Raw genomic sequence first — 14,847 nt, 5'->3', positions numbered from 1 at the left:
TTCTTTGTTCTCCCTTGTCCTGCTCAACAAAAATCTTCTCCCTCCATCCATGTTACTAGAAAATATCATATTCATTATGGAACAATTATAAGCTAAAAGACTTGAAATTAGACTAAAATATTAGGAGCTTCTTAAGCTCCTACTCAACTAAAGAATATTTAGTCAAAAGTTTAGGCCAAAATGAGGTCCAAATGGCATAGCCACACCATGACCTAGCTATTCTAACTAAATCCTATTTGAGCCTTAGTCTATCAAACAAACTTCAATATAGACATAGACATCCCATAGACTTACCTCATATAGCCTCTAACTCCAAGGCAACGAAGAGAAAAGCCTTCCCCTTTTTCTTTTCCTTTTTTGGAATTTCGATAGTAATTCCCTATTTTTGGTATTTGTCCCAGAGAGGCACCCATCCACAAGACCTCTCTACCTCTGCGTGTGTCAATGCCACCCAACACTTTTGAGTGTGCGGTGTGCCTCGGGCAATGCTTCCTCCCCGTTGAAAGTATCTAGGCCCCTAAATTGAGTTTTGGTAATTAATGACAACATAGTGGACTAACAATTTCTTTGAGAAGAAATGAGTATAGGTTGGTCCAAGAGAGATGAGCATAAATTGATGTCATGAAGACACTTGGAGATGATGTAGAATGGATATGCTCAAGGCAAAGGTATACGATAGGGCTTTTCTATTTTTGCTGGTCATAAGGTGTTTAGTGGATGAGAAATGATCGGATTAATAGGATAAATAGCCGTACTATCAAGAGGGGTCATTGTGCCTTTGCTTGATGGTTCTGTAGTGCCATATTGCTCACGAAATTGCATTGCATGCATGAGTTGACTTTGTTTGAGAATTGGTTACTTGGAATTCAAAATGTGAGCTCACACGCTGAGGCGGACAGTCCGAACTAGGGGAGCGGATGGTCCGCCACCTTAACACAATCTTGGACAGAAACTTGGTGCTTCTGGTGGGAGCTGAATGGTGAACGGCGGACGATCCGCTCAAGGGAAGTGGACGGTCCATCATCTAACTTGGTTCTTTAGCCAAAGACCACTGATTGATTCAATGTGTCCTTTCGAGGGGTGACCGAATGGGTCGGTCAAAGTTTGGTGCCCGAAATTGTTGAAGGGCGGACAGTCCGGCCTTATGTGGCGGACGGTCCACCGGCCTATGAAAAGTTTGTCCAGAAACAGTGTTGGTTCTGGTGGTGCTGCAAAGATGTACGTCGGACGGTCTGTCGGCTAACATTTGAAATCAAACATAACAAGGAGTGTTTTATGTGATCGGGGTCTTTGTACGACGGACAGTCTGCGCTCTGTGAGGCGGACGGTCTGATAGAGCTGTAACGGTCGACTGTGACATGCAATTATTGCATTTCTAGCCATTGGGTTTGAATGGCAGACGGTCCGGTTTTTGTGAGGCGTTCACGGGTTTGAAGTGTAATGGCTAGATTTCGAGGAGTAGGCTATATATGTCCCATTGCCCAAGCGTGGGGGACTTGCTTGGCACTTTAAAAAGCTTTCTTGACATATTAGAGCCAGCTCCCTCCTCCCTCTCACTCACTTTGCTTGGTTGTTGCATTTTTGAGAGTGTGGGAGCATCCTAGTGCATTGCATCAAGAGTTTGAGCTTTGTGGTACTAGAAAATCTTCAAGTAAGCGTCATCGTCTTGTTTACTCTTGGAGGTTGCTGTCTCATAGACGGCTTGGAGAAGGTGAAACCGTTGAGCCCTTCAAGAAGACTGTGGAGGAGCTCCGGTTTGGTTGTGAGAGGTTCTTGTGCTCACCTCGCCGGAGTGGTGAAGAGCAACTCTAGTGGAATCGAGGTTTTGAGAGGTTCATAGATTCAAGCTGGCTCAAGATCTAGAAGTGTTCTTGATAGAGGAGAGGTTGAAGCTTTGAATCCACCTCAATATGGATTAGGGGTGACTGGCGAGTCATCGACACCACGGGGAAAATTCTTGTCTCGTGCCCAGTTACTTCTTTGCTCAATTTATTCTTGCATTTTACATTGAGCTCTTTACCTTACTAGAGATTGATTTGCTACTTGTCACCCTAGGTTGCCCACTAGTGATATGATTTAGTAAAAATAGGAGCTCACTTATGTTACTAATTAAATTTACTTAGTTTTAATTAACTTAGTGTTTGTAATTTTAGTTAAAACCGCTTATTCACCCACTTCTAGTCGGTATTCTTGATCCTACACCCGTCCTCTGCGTGGGCTCTTCCCGGTATAACCTCTAGTATAGAATAAAAAACCAACCGAACCACGGGTCGGATCAGAAAAACCGTGAACCGGTGATGCTACCACTTCAATTCACACCAGACCGGTTCACTGAAAAACTGGATCCAACTAGCATATTCTCAACGTTTGTTGGGTTGAAACCCGGCCTCTAGCCGGCCCAATGAGGAAACTAGAGCCCAGAGCAGAACATACCGAATAAAGTGGAAAAAGTATAGAGGTAGGGATTTGAACTGTGCTCTACAGGTCGAGTAGAGCCTCCACTAGCCATCTCACCAAGATTTTTATTCTGAAAAGGGTAACTATGCACCCTATTTTTTTAAAAGAAAATACGCACCACATTTGGACCGTGCACTGGTCCAACCATCGAACCACCAGCCTCACTAGTTTTCTGACTGGTCCAACTTTTCATTCTTTGACCTCTAGGAGCCCCCTGCCCGGTAAAGGAGGCCGAGGCCAGCCATGCCGCCGCACATTAATTTTCCTTTTTCTTTTCTTTCCTTTTCTTTTTTTAACAAAACGACACTCTACATGATGTAGTACGCCATTCATTCACTGAAGCATCATCTGGAACACAAGAGTAAAATACATCGCCGGACTTTAAACTTGGCTTGAGATGTCACCTGTATCCCCAACTTTCAAAATGTATATTCAGATTCTTAAACTTACTAATCATGTCATGTGTGTCATGTGAGGTCCAAATCAGAGTTGCTTAAACTAAACCGAAAGTTATACAATTTTTTAAAATATAAAATTATATTTAGAACATATACACGCAAAAATATCATAAAAAATTACTTGTACAAATATGTTCAAATACAAAATATCTGTATAAAAAATTTGAACAAAAATTTAACACATACGACAAAATTTGTAAAAATAATAAATTTTGGAGGAAACATTAGAAAAAATATTCGGACATAAAGTTTTGAAACAAATTTTTTTTGTAAATATAAGAATTGAGCACAAAAATTTTAAAATAAAATTTGGGCCCACATGTAAATTCAACATCCGTATAAATACTTATGTTTTATAACTTAAAAATGGTAATTTGAACTTCACGTGACAGTAAGTTTATGGATCTGAACGTATATTTTGGAAGCTTGAGGGTCTAGATGATACTATAAGCCAAATTCGAAGACCGGCCGTGCATTTTACTCGGAACATAATATGGTGATAAGGTTAAGGTAAAATCTAAATGGAGAGGCATCTCCATTTATTCTTAAAAGGAGAGCCCTCAAACTTTTTTTAAAATGAAAAGACTAATCCCACCGGATTTAAAAAAAAAGAAAAGTTGTTATATTTAGTTTGAAAATAAGTTTACAATCCAGTGCTAAGCAAGTAACTTCGTACTCCGTGAAAATTACAAAAAGTAACTTATCCGTGCCTTTATTAAGAAAAGTAACTTTATACTTCGTGAAAGTTAAGAAAAAGTAACATTATAGTGTATAAATTTTAGAAAAGTAACTTTCTAGTTCATGACAGGAAATAACTTGTCAATAGTATATATTATATAAAGTAACTTGTGACTAATTTATATGGTAGAGGAAGTAAGATTTATTATTGAAAAAGTAACTTCACCACTTTGAGCAAAACATACTCAAGTGAGATCTTGTTTTGAAGATATAATGGTATAATCGAATTTTAATTTGAATGTATAGTTGTACAAGTATTGATTTTTTTTAAAAGTTTAGATTAATATGCATGTGCTCATCATGACTAACATGCAACATATGAGACGGTGGGGGTGGGGGCTCTCCGCCGATTGTTATCAGGAGAGCCCCTCGCCCTAGTGATAACTGATAAATACGAAACATCAGAAAGAACCCCCATTATTTCCTCTATTTTGCATATAAACGCAAATCAAGGTTCGCCTGTTCTTAATTAAAACAACCAAATTCATTACTACACGCTCAACATTTAACACCCACCCTGACAATCTGGTCAACTAATCCGTAAAAGCAGCTGTCTTTTTTTACACATGAACAGGCGAGCACAATCGGTAGGGAAAAAGAGAGTTCAGGGAGCTCTGAATCAATCGGGGGGGGGGGGGGGGGGGGGGGGGGGGGGGGGCGGCGCAACAGGAAGGACCTAGACATGTCCGGAGTCCATTTCAGTGTCCTCTGCGCCGTGCCAAGAGCCAAAGCTATGCGTGCATCGTCGTGGCCGTCTTCTTGAAGTCGATCTTGTCCACCTTCACCTCACCGTCGATCAGCTCGTAGACGTACACCACCACGCGCAGGCCATCGATGTCCATCAGCACGAAGCTCGGGTTCACGTCGTAGGTGATGCTGCTGTAGGCGCCTGTGGCTGACCCGGGGTTGATCACCACACCGCCCTCGTGCTTGTATGCCTTGAACTGGTGGGTGTGCCCCGTCACCAGGATGTCCACGTCCAGCTGCCGCTGCAGCATTGCCAGGGAGTCTAGGTCGCCCCACGGAACAACCTGATACGGTTGGTTGCCACACAGGTTCAGTGAGAAAGGTTAGGAGAAATATATATATTTGACAATCGATGCCTCAATGACCGCATGCACAAATTTTTGACATGGGGGCTGCTCAGGAGTCAATATAGAGCTGATCTACTGAAATTCAAGAGCCACATAATCCGCAAATGATGCTCTTACAGCCAACTTTTGCCCTTTAATCATGTTCACTGAAGTGGTATGGCTATAAATGGCGAAGTACTGTGTGAAAATAGTATAATGGACTATGCGAAAAAAAAGTTCATAAGTGGCGTGAATTAAGGTGCAGAACACGGTGCATGGCTATCCAGAAGTATGGCTTTATGGTGTGCCCAGGCTTCATGTCCCCAGGGATGGAGTATAAAACCAATTTATGGATATGGTTTATGGAAGCCTCTGCCACCCACAAGACAGCATCGACTGTTTAAACTTTAGAAAATAAAATCTTTCGTTCAATGAAACCCTAGGCCATTTGAAGGTGCGTTTATGCTGCCATATCGCAACATTGCAACCATGTATTTCAATGCAACAATTGAAACAGTGGACAAGAAACACATCTGGTTATAGTGTTACACTTTATAAACTTTGCATTTTGGAGGACAAGACAGTGGACTCACAACACTGAACACTAGAAAACAGTTTAACATGGGTGCTGTACTAAGCATCTCATTCAGTAATTCTATGATAAAGGTAGTGATCCCACTGGTAAAACTAAGAAACATATTTCCACATTAGAGAGATACAACAAGTCATGCGTTCAATTCCATTTCCTTAGTAAGAGCTGAAAAAATGTTCATTTATGTCATCAACCATTTTCCAAGCTTTGTATCCTATCAACCAATTTCATCTAATAGTTAAAGGTAGTTGCAAAGAAGTGTCAAATGTACGCCGTAAGCGTGGGGCATGAAATGCATACAGAGAAACAAAAAATGTTGAGTCTGTGCGAATGTGGGATCTAACACGTGCACAAACTTTTAACAGATGACACTTCATCCAACTAAATACACAGTCTAGGATCACAAACATGCAGATAGCAAAGTGATACTTCATCAGCATAGAATAATGAAGCATTAACCAGATTAATAAACATGATCTCACATAATAAATTATATGCATCATAAAACAAGCGTAAGTTTTCTTTAGGCAAAATAGGCATCTTAGTCCCTCAACTTTGCTCTGAGGGTCAATTTGGTCCCTCAACTTTTAGATTGGCCAATCTAGTCCCTCAACTTTTATTTTTGGGTCAAACTTGTCCTTGTGCTGATATGGCTCTTCCTACTAACACGAGACTGATGTGAAAAGTCATTTTTACCCTTGGCTCCTTCTTCTCATACTCAATTTCCATTATTGTATTGCTATAATTAATCAATGATAGGACATAATAGGTCTACTGTTGTTTCTCCTGGCTTGTTGTCTCTCGCATTTATTGAAGTGCCCTTTCATATTTAATTTAATCTGATCATATAAGAACAGCATGCACATGTTTGATCAATTTTCCGCAGCACTGCTCCACATGCAAATTGTGAAGGAGAGGAAATAGTCAAGGGTAAAGAGGACTTTTCACGTTAGTCTCATGATATTATGGAGCATCACATTAGTATAAGGATGAATTTGACCCAAAAACAAAAGTTGAGGGACTAAATTGGTCTTTTTGAAAGTTGAGGGACGAACTTGACCCTCGGAGTGAAGTTGAAGGACCAAAACGCCCATTTTGCCTTTTCTTTACGTTCCAAGAAGTACGTGTAAGAATAAAATGTATTATAATATGCAAATGTAAAAGCTTTCATATACTTTGAGTCACAAACGAACCTGATGACCATGGCACAGCCCGAGCTTAAATTGACCAATTGTAAGTGTCTTAGTCTCTGGGTATCGAGAATCCTCATCATATTCACCTCTGGTTATGTGGAGATCAGGACAAAGGCTTTTTAGATAGTCATGGACTTCCTAGATGGAAATTATGGAATTTATCAGTCTGTACTTCATCCGAATAAAAACACAGCTCATACAAGTCAATAAGTCATCCATCTGCATTAGAAAAATGGGATAGCACAACCTAGTTCTAAAGTTCATTTGAAACAATGACAAGTTAAAGAATGCACTGCCATGTAAAATAAAAGAATAACCAATACATGAAAGTATACAAAGAATCAGACACTTCTTGAGAAGGATAGCATAGTCATTCATCCCATGAAAAAAGAGTAGTACTAAAACTAGAACTCATATCATCATAGCCCCACATCTTCAAGTGTCCAAATTATTTTATATTCTCTAGTATCTTCCAAGTAGGTAATAGATACACAACTCCACCTCCACCCCCACACAGAATTAAAACAAAATTAAAGACCAACTTTACCAACTTGAAATACGATTTTCTTCCACTGTTCTTTTTAAAAATACACTGCGAAATTGAATTGCAACTTGATCAACTTGAAATGCAATTTTCTTCTATTGTTCTTTTTTTTATTAAGAAAAATATAACCAAGCATATATGCTGCATTAAGCCAAAAACACTTGTACTAGGTGAAGCTCCAGTAGGTGTTTACAACCCTGTGTGTTGGTGCCTGATGCACAAGATCTATCTTAGCATGCCCCCATACATGTGAAATGATAATTGTTCTTTGTCAATTTTAGGTTCCAGAAGGATAATTCAACACATCATCGATGGCGCAGCAAGCTATGCCAAACAGCTGACAACTTCTTGGGCATAACCTGCAGGCCTATGTCGATTTTGTACTAGATATCCTAAAAAAGCTGATTTCAGTTGGAAGGTTGTGGCCTCATGGGGATTTATGACTTTTGAGCAAACCTCAGAAAAACTAGGTTTCTGGAGAAGTTTAAAGTAGGCCAAATCAATTGAAATGCTTATACGATGCCAAAAACTTGAAAACGAACAAGTAGCAATATATGGGAGGACCTGAAGCACTATTCTCTACAGCTATCCTTATACGCAGGCAAGTTAGTTGGCATGAAATTAGTTCCTTCTATTTCCCTTTGGAGATGTAGAGATTAGAGAGAACTGAAAATTGGGTGATTAATGACCAACTTGCGCATATATTTACACACTGGTTTCTGAATGGATACATGGGGAATCACACAATACTGTTTGAGCTCAATGAACCATCAGCAGTTAATAAGATTTCATATTCCCTCTAGATGTAGTAATCTAGTTCAGCTAAATGCAATGAAAAAATATTAAAAACTGCACTACAGTTTTACCTTTCCCATTTTTCTTACAAGGTCTGATATTTTTAATCATTCTTTGACCAGTAGGATTAGCAATGTTAAGCCAGAAGCTAGTCGCTCTTTCCTATCAGAATAACTATAATGCTTCCTGACAAGGTCCCTCTAAAAATATGAAGGAAGATCTCTCTGGTTCAAGGTTTGGAATTTCTCAAGGAATAAACGATATCTCTTGATAATTTGTTTGACTTATTAAAAGGCTATGACTAAGGATTCCAGTGAAATGAGTTTGAATTTTCCATCTTTTAGCTTTCATTATTGTGCAGCTTTGAAAAGGTTAATACGCTCCACTAGGCTTTTCTGCAAATTCCACAGTGCCTGTTATTTGTATTAATTAATATAGACCCAATAGCATGCTCCCCTACAGTTTTCAGTTTCGGTACAGTTTCATAAACCTGCACAGCTTTTCACTAGGTACATTTTTTAGAACAAATTTCTCTTACCCTTACACATTAGGGGACAACTAACATTACGATCAGTAATAAAAATGAATGATGAAATAAAAAAAAAAGTTATTTCAGCTGATCATTTGGAGCTAGCCAGTATAGTTAATATTTAGCACTATAGGTTCTTCGTTCAATAAATCTAGTGGTGGCAGCTATTATGTGTTCCCTGTGGACTACTTTCTAAAAGATCAACTAAGAGATTTTAGTTTAATCAAGGAAGAGCTGGCAACGAATTGATTTGAAAATTTGTAGTTTCAGAAGTATGGCATGGAGAACTTGCTAAGAGTATGAAATAATAGTAACAAATTTGTATGAGCACAACTGTAATGTGTGATATGATATCATCAAGCTACCTAAAAATAGACATGATATTTGCAGGATTGCTTTCTAACTACGCCCCTTAGTTGTTAGTAAAGTTTTTTATTCGTGGAAAACTCCACAGTGTATTACAACTGCATAGGGCCTAGTAAGCATAGACATGGCGAAACATGTTGCCAACTGAGAATTTCCCCTTTACAGATTCAAACCAGAATCGAAGAGAGCTCACCATTAAGCAGTAAGATGCGGCGTTTGTGTACTGAACATCTAGATACTAAGCACTCGAGCTTATAAATCATTATTCTCTTTTAACAGAGCATCAACAATGGAGTACGATTTGCAAACAGATGGCGTCCATAGATCATGTGGTTCGTTCCAACAAAAAGGGGATCATAAGATCACGCTCAGGCGTTTTAACTAATCCCTTGCAAGCTCGGTGCTATATCCATCCGGGAGCTCAAAATGTTGCGCGTACCCTGTTCAACCGAACACCGATGCTGCTGATCTAGTTACATCTAACAACCAAAACAACCCCTACAATCCACGGCACTACGACCTAGCCAGCGCGATCAAATTGGACACAGGAAGCAAGCGAAGGAGATGGTATAGATCGAAGAGGGGTTGGGGTCTCCCCTGGCAGCCAGCCTGGCCGGGTAGGCGCGGCGAGGAAGGTCGAGGTTACCTTGATGCAGAGGTTGCCGGTGCAGATGATGTGCTGGATCTTGCCGGGCACGAGCATGGACTTGAACTTGGCGGGCAGGTCGGGCGCCCGGTGCGGGATGTGCAGATCCCCCAGCGCGAGCACCAGCACCATCCTCCCCGCTCCCGCCTTCTCCCCCTAGCCTTCCCCTTGGTCCCCTGCCCCTAGGATCCGCGTCTCCCAAGCCCCGCCTCAGGTCAAGCGCTCCTCTCTACCTGCTCGAGCTGCACACCATGATCCGGGTCAAAATCGTCAGACACCTCGCCGGACCCTCCCTCCCCCGCGAACAAAGATCGGTCTCCCTACTCTTGGCTCCACTCCAGATGCGTCGACGGAAAGGGCAGGAAGGAACTGAGGAGGAACGGTGGGGCAAGCACGTGGGGCCAGGTTGCGGGTCCGGGGGCCCGGTTGGCTGTACGAAAGTGGGCCCATGTGTGGTTCAGGACCTCGGCCGCGTGAGAGCCTTGCTAGGCGTCTGGGCCTTTTTTTTTTTTGCTGGCTAGGCATGGTTCGTATGTATGGGCTTCATTTGGTCCGCAAGTAGCGGGCCCGCGAATCTCTCTTTTTCTGGTAGGCCGAGAGCCTCGTGCATTAACTAGAAAGACCGGCGCGGCTTTGCCGGTGGTTCGTATATATCCTCCGCAAGATTTTTTATTAGCCGTGTTCCAATGTTTGGGATCCGTGCAGGAGTTCTATCTGATGCACGGCAGCGGGCAGCAGCAGGTGGAAGCGGAGCAGGGAGGCAGCTTGAGGTAGATACGTGTCGCAGCATGAGTGGAGGGACGTGGTTGGAAAGCAAAACAAGTTCCTAACTTCAAATCATATTTTCTCTTAAACCATAAATTCGATTTACATTCCGTTTGAACCAAAATATTCTTTGGAATTAATGGAACAAAACGAGATCCAATATGTTATTTTAATTTTTTTATTATTATTTTAGAATTTCAACATTTCAACGTACTATCTTAACTTTGAATCGGTCATTTCAACATATATGTGGTATACTATTTCAACATTTGTTCTAGAAATGTTGAATTAGTTTATCCAAAGTGTAGGATTAGCGTTTTCAAAATGTTGAATCAATTCGAAAAAAACGTTGAAGATGGTATTATAAGAATTGGGAGCCTTCCAGCATTGACGGCTTGCTTCTCCGCTTCTGCACTTGTTGGACCCCTAGCCTCCTTGCTCTGCGTTGGCTGCATGCGATTGGGGTGATAGCGCTCCTCCTGCAGCTGCGCGCTGGGCGTGCACGATCCAAAGCTCCAACCATGTGTTAATTGGGCCCTGGGCTTTAAAGATAATACCCTTATCTATCTTCCGGAAGACATATAGAAGATCCCGGCTTTGCCGCGCCCTTCGTGGAGGCCGCCAGATGCCTAGGCAGCGAATACGTTTGTAAGTTGAGTGCACTAATTTGGGACTATATGGGCTCTTGATTTTGATTTTGATGGACTAAAACACAACATCTCTTGATCAAGAATCAACAAGATCAAATTCATATGCTGTGGTGAAGACACTTCAATACTACTAGACTTTGCAGGCAGCATTTGATTGGACAAGAGAAGGAATATAGAGAAAGCATTTAGAGGTAGCATATAATGTGTTTTGCATTAATTACTAAAAAGTGGCTATCAAGCAGTGACTAAGACATCAGTATTGAACTTCTTCGCTTGGTTTAATCAAATACTTTAAAGACAATATTATTAAATTGAAATCAATATACGGAGTACACAAAATTATTTGTCTTAATTATGAGCTTAATCATTAATTCTTATTTCAGTGGCATGTGGGAGTTTTAGACTTTTAGGGTTATAGGACTGTGGGAATGTCATTGAATTGGAAAACGAGTATGATAGATTACTTTTGTTTTTTAGTCGATATGTGGAGCTTTATGCATAAAAATATCATAATGGCTACATGAGAGACATCTACTAACTAAAATGTAAAATACAGAAACAAAAGTATACGTCTTGTTCTGTATGTGATTAATATATAGTTAAGATGAGAAAAATACTTGTCCACTTTTCAGGGTCAAGGCAATTGTGAATACACGGATAGTTGTTTACTGCTAGAAGATCAGTTAATTGGATGATTGATGGAAGTAATGTTGTTCATATCGGAATGTGAGATCATGCCATTCTATAAACTTTTGTATAGCAAAAACTCACATGTATATTTATATCTGTGCACATGGATATTGAATTAGAAAGACCACTAATCACAGATCAAAGAAAACAAACACGACATCGCTCAAAGCTGGAAAGATAGTAGAGTATAACCAATTTCGAAGTGTCAGAAAAGCAATTCGTTACTGAAGAGCAGTCCAAATTGTTCCTACTTCTGTCATCTCGAAAGCAGCCAAGGAAACTGAATCTTTAAATATTTATAAACCATTTAATAAGCCTAAACCAAGTTTAATCAGTAACTCAACTATACTTTATCTAATGAACTCGAAATTTTTACCACAGCACACTCATGCAATGAGTAGCCTACCATAAAATTTTCATTACAAAAGGAGCACAGGAACTACAGATGTGAATTAAACCCTAAAAACCATAGATACACATATACAGCAAAAACTTTCTACGAAAACATCACATATTAAGTATCTATTGCATAGATCTACTCATACGGAGTCTAACAAAACTGGATTTCCTTTTTGCAATTTTTCTATGAATTATTACTGATTTTCAAAGTTTCAGCTGATTATATATATTGGTTATCTTCGCCATCCCAGTTCAACTACCTTCCTGCTAGCTTATCCTATCGAGATACAGCTTGAGGCTAGGTTTGATGCATGCTAACATATGGTACTGCATGTACAAGCTTGTATTATTCAACGGAAAAATGTTCGCATGCAGACAAAATGAATGGATAACACTCGTGCATATTTTTTAAGAAACAAATAGATCTTTTTAAGTTGCAGTAGTTTGACTAATAATCTCTCATAGGAGGCAAATATGAGTTAGACACTCCGAGCACCATGCTGGGTTCCTGGATAAGGGAATTATAGAGAAAGTTCTAATGCAAAAGAAAAGGAAATCAATTGAACATTTCAATACCATTGTGTACTCATAATACATGAACATCATGACCTGAAATGTTCGAAAATACAGTAAGCATGCACCAAGAAAATGATATCAGGACTGATCTGAAATTTCTGTGAACATCAGTTGCTTGTGATTGTATGAACAACACATTTAGCATGAAAAAGACAACACCCAAAGGAAACATCTTCACTATAAGGGGAGATTAGGATCCAGTGGAGATGAAAGGAAATATAGGTGAAAGACGACTCTGATGTATGTAGAAGAGGAAATCAGAAAGATGTTTTAATGTTGAAAATTCTTAACATTCTCAGCAAACTTGCATGATGTTCTCTGAATCAGAGCACATGTATACATTGCACCCTAAATTAGCTTTCCAACTACTACTCCTAAAAATTCTACCTTTTTATTGAGCACCTTACCTTGTAGGCATTTCGTCAAGCAGCTGGTAGGCACCATATATGTCAGCAGCCGCTTCTATTGCTGGGAACGCTGGCCGAAACGCTCAGTTGCCGGAGGGAGCACAGGGCATCGAGGAGCTGCACACGGCGTTGGCGCCACCAGCTTGCCGGCCCGCAGCCGTAGGTGGACGCAGGGTGGTCGGGGACAGCCTAAGGGTGCCAGGCCACGCGCACGAGTGTCCTGAGCAGGGGTGGCGTTGGCGGTTCACGCTGGCATCAGCACCGATGCTAGACCTCGCAGGGTGGCGGGCTATAAGGGCAGCGAAGGGGAGGCCAGTGATGTCGTGCTGCGGGAGTCCGGAGCCGTGACTGTGGTGGTGAATCCGGCGGCCGCTGTTCGTCGAGCGGCGGGGGTGTGCGTCCTTCGCGCGGTCTGAGCGGCGGCGGCGGCGGCGGCGTCTGCACACGTCGTGGCTCGTTTAATCGGGTGGGAGATCCAAACCGACCTGTATTGGACGAACCAGATCGCATGAACGCTCGATCCAACGGCTAGCGCGTTAACGGGCGACGTGGCCCTATCAGGAGCCCGCGGTTTGATCCAGGATTCGTATATAGAGATTTGAACCGTGCTTATTAATTGGAGTATATATATTCCACTGACTGGAGCCGATCAAATGAAGGTTATTTTAGCATAACCAGAAAAAATTACAAAATGATTCCCATTTGATAGCCTTTTATAGAAAACAAAAAAGCAACGTTTATCTCTCTACGTATCCAAAGTTGACCCGGATGCGCAGCCAAACGAGTTCTCTAGCGCGCCAATCCGAGCAGACGTGATTAAAAAAGCTGGTGCATTACTCTCTGCATTTTTATTTTCATATCGTATTAGCTTTATTCTAAATAAAATTTTATTAAGTGCACCATAAAAAATATAATATTTACAATACTAAATTTATTTCATTAAATCCACTATAAAATTTAATTGAGTCCACCGTAATAACATTTACAGTACTAAATTTATTTTATTATGTCCACTATGATATATATATATATATATATATATATATTGATAGTGTATAGATTGGATAGTACAGTGGTTACTATATTTTTTTATAGATTTGATCAAAATTAATCTAATTTAGTACATACCTAATATAACATATAAATAAAAACGGAGAAAGTAGTATTAACCTCAAATATACAGAAGGTGCCCAAATCTGAGCTGAAACTACTCGAAGTATTGACCCGTCCTGGATTTCTATTTTTTTCCCAAAAGCATAAAGGGACATGGGTCGACACCCGGATTTTCCAAGGCTACCAATAAGAGCTAGTTTGGTCATCGGGATTAAACTTTAGTCCCGTCGTATCGGATGTTTGGACACCAATTAGAAGTATTAAATATAGTCTAATTAAAAAACTAATTGTATAAATGGAGGCTAATTCGCGAGACGAGTCTATTAAGCCTAATTAGTCTATGATTTGACCATGTTATGATACAGTAAATATATACTAATGATGGATTAATTAGACTTGATAGATTCATCTCGTGAATCACCACCAGCTTATACAATTAATTTTATAGTTAGCTCATATTTAACCTCTCTATTTGGCATCCAAATATCCGATGTGATCGGACTAAAAATTAGTTTATAAATCCCATATCCCCTAGAACGCTCCAGACATGTACTACAAGTCTACAACCTCCTTTATTTTCAAAAAGAAAAGAATCTAGAACCTCCTCAGTCATGATGTCCTGACAACCGAAGCTCCCAGCCATTCAACGATCCCAGTGGGTCGTCGTCGTTCCTGGGCTTCACGGCGACTCAACTCCTTCCTCGTCAACCCCGTGCGTCGACGTGCTCACAGGAACCCCGGGAGAGCTCCATCCACCCGTGCAGGCGTCGGTCGGTTTTGTTTGTGTTGTCAAACGCGGTGCAATCCTCACGGTCGACCACCGTATCCTTCGTGCACCGCCTGTTTCGCGGGACGC

General features: G+C 40.7%; 1 protein-coding gene across 1 annotated transcript; it reads right to left on the bottom strand.

Moving 5' to 3' along the window:
* Positions 1 to 4,054: 4,054 nt before the first annotated feature.
* Positions 4,055 to 9,845, bottom strand: LOC112890663 (vacuolar protein sorting-associated protein 29). Its single transcript, XM_025957511.1, has 4 exons — positions 9,716 to 9,845; positions 9,392 to 9,633; positions 6,512 to 6,649; positions 4,055 to 4,684 (listed from the first exon to the last, which is right to left on the bottom strand). Exons 2-4 carry the CDS (start codon positions 9,521 to 9,523, stop codon positions 4,385 to 4,387), a joined length of 570 nt encoding a protein of 189 aa, XP_025813296.1. The 5' UTR covers positions 9,524 to 9,633; positions 9,716 to 9,845; the 3' UTR covers positions 4,055 to 4,384.
* Between the last annotated feature and the right edge of the window lie 5,002 nt (positions 9,846 to 14,847).

The sequence above is a fragment of the Panicum hallii genome, chromosome 1, assembly GCF_002211085.1.
Source record: "Panicum hallii strain FIL2 chromosome 1, PHallii_v3.1, whole genome shotgun sequence".
NCBI lineage: Eukaryota > Viridiplantae > Streptophyta > Magnoliopsida > Poales > Poaceae > Panicum > Panicum hallii.
Note: the sequence above shows the minus strand (reverse complement) of the source record. Positions and strands in the feature narration are given on the sequence as shown.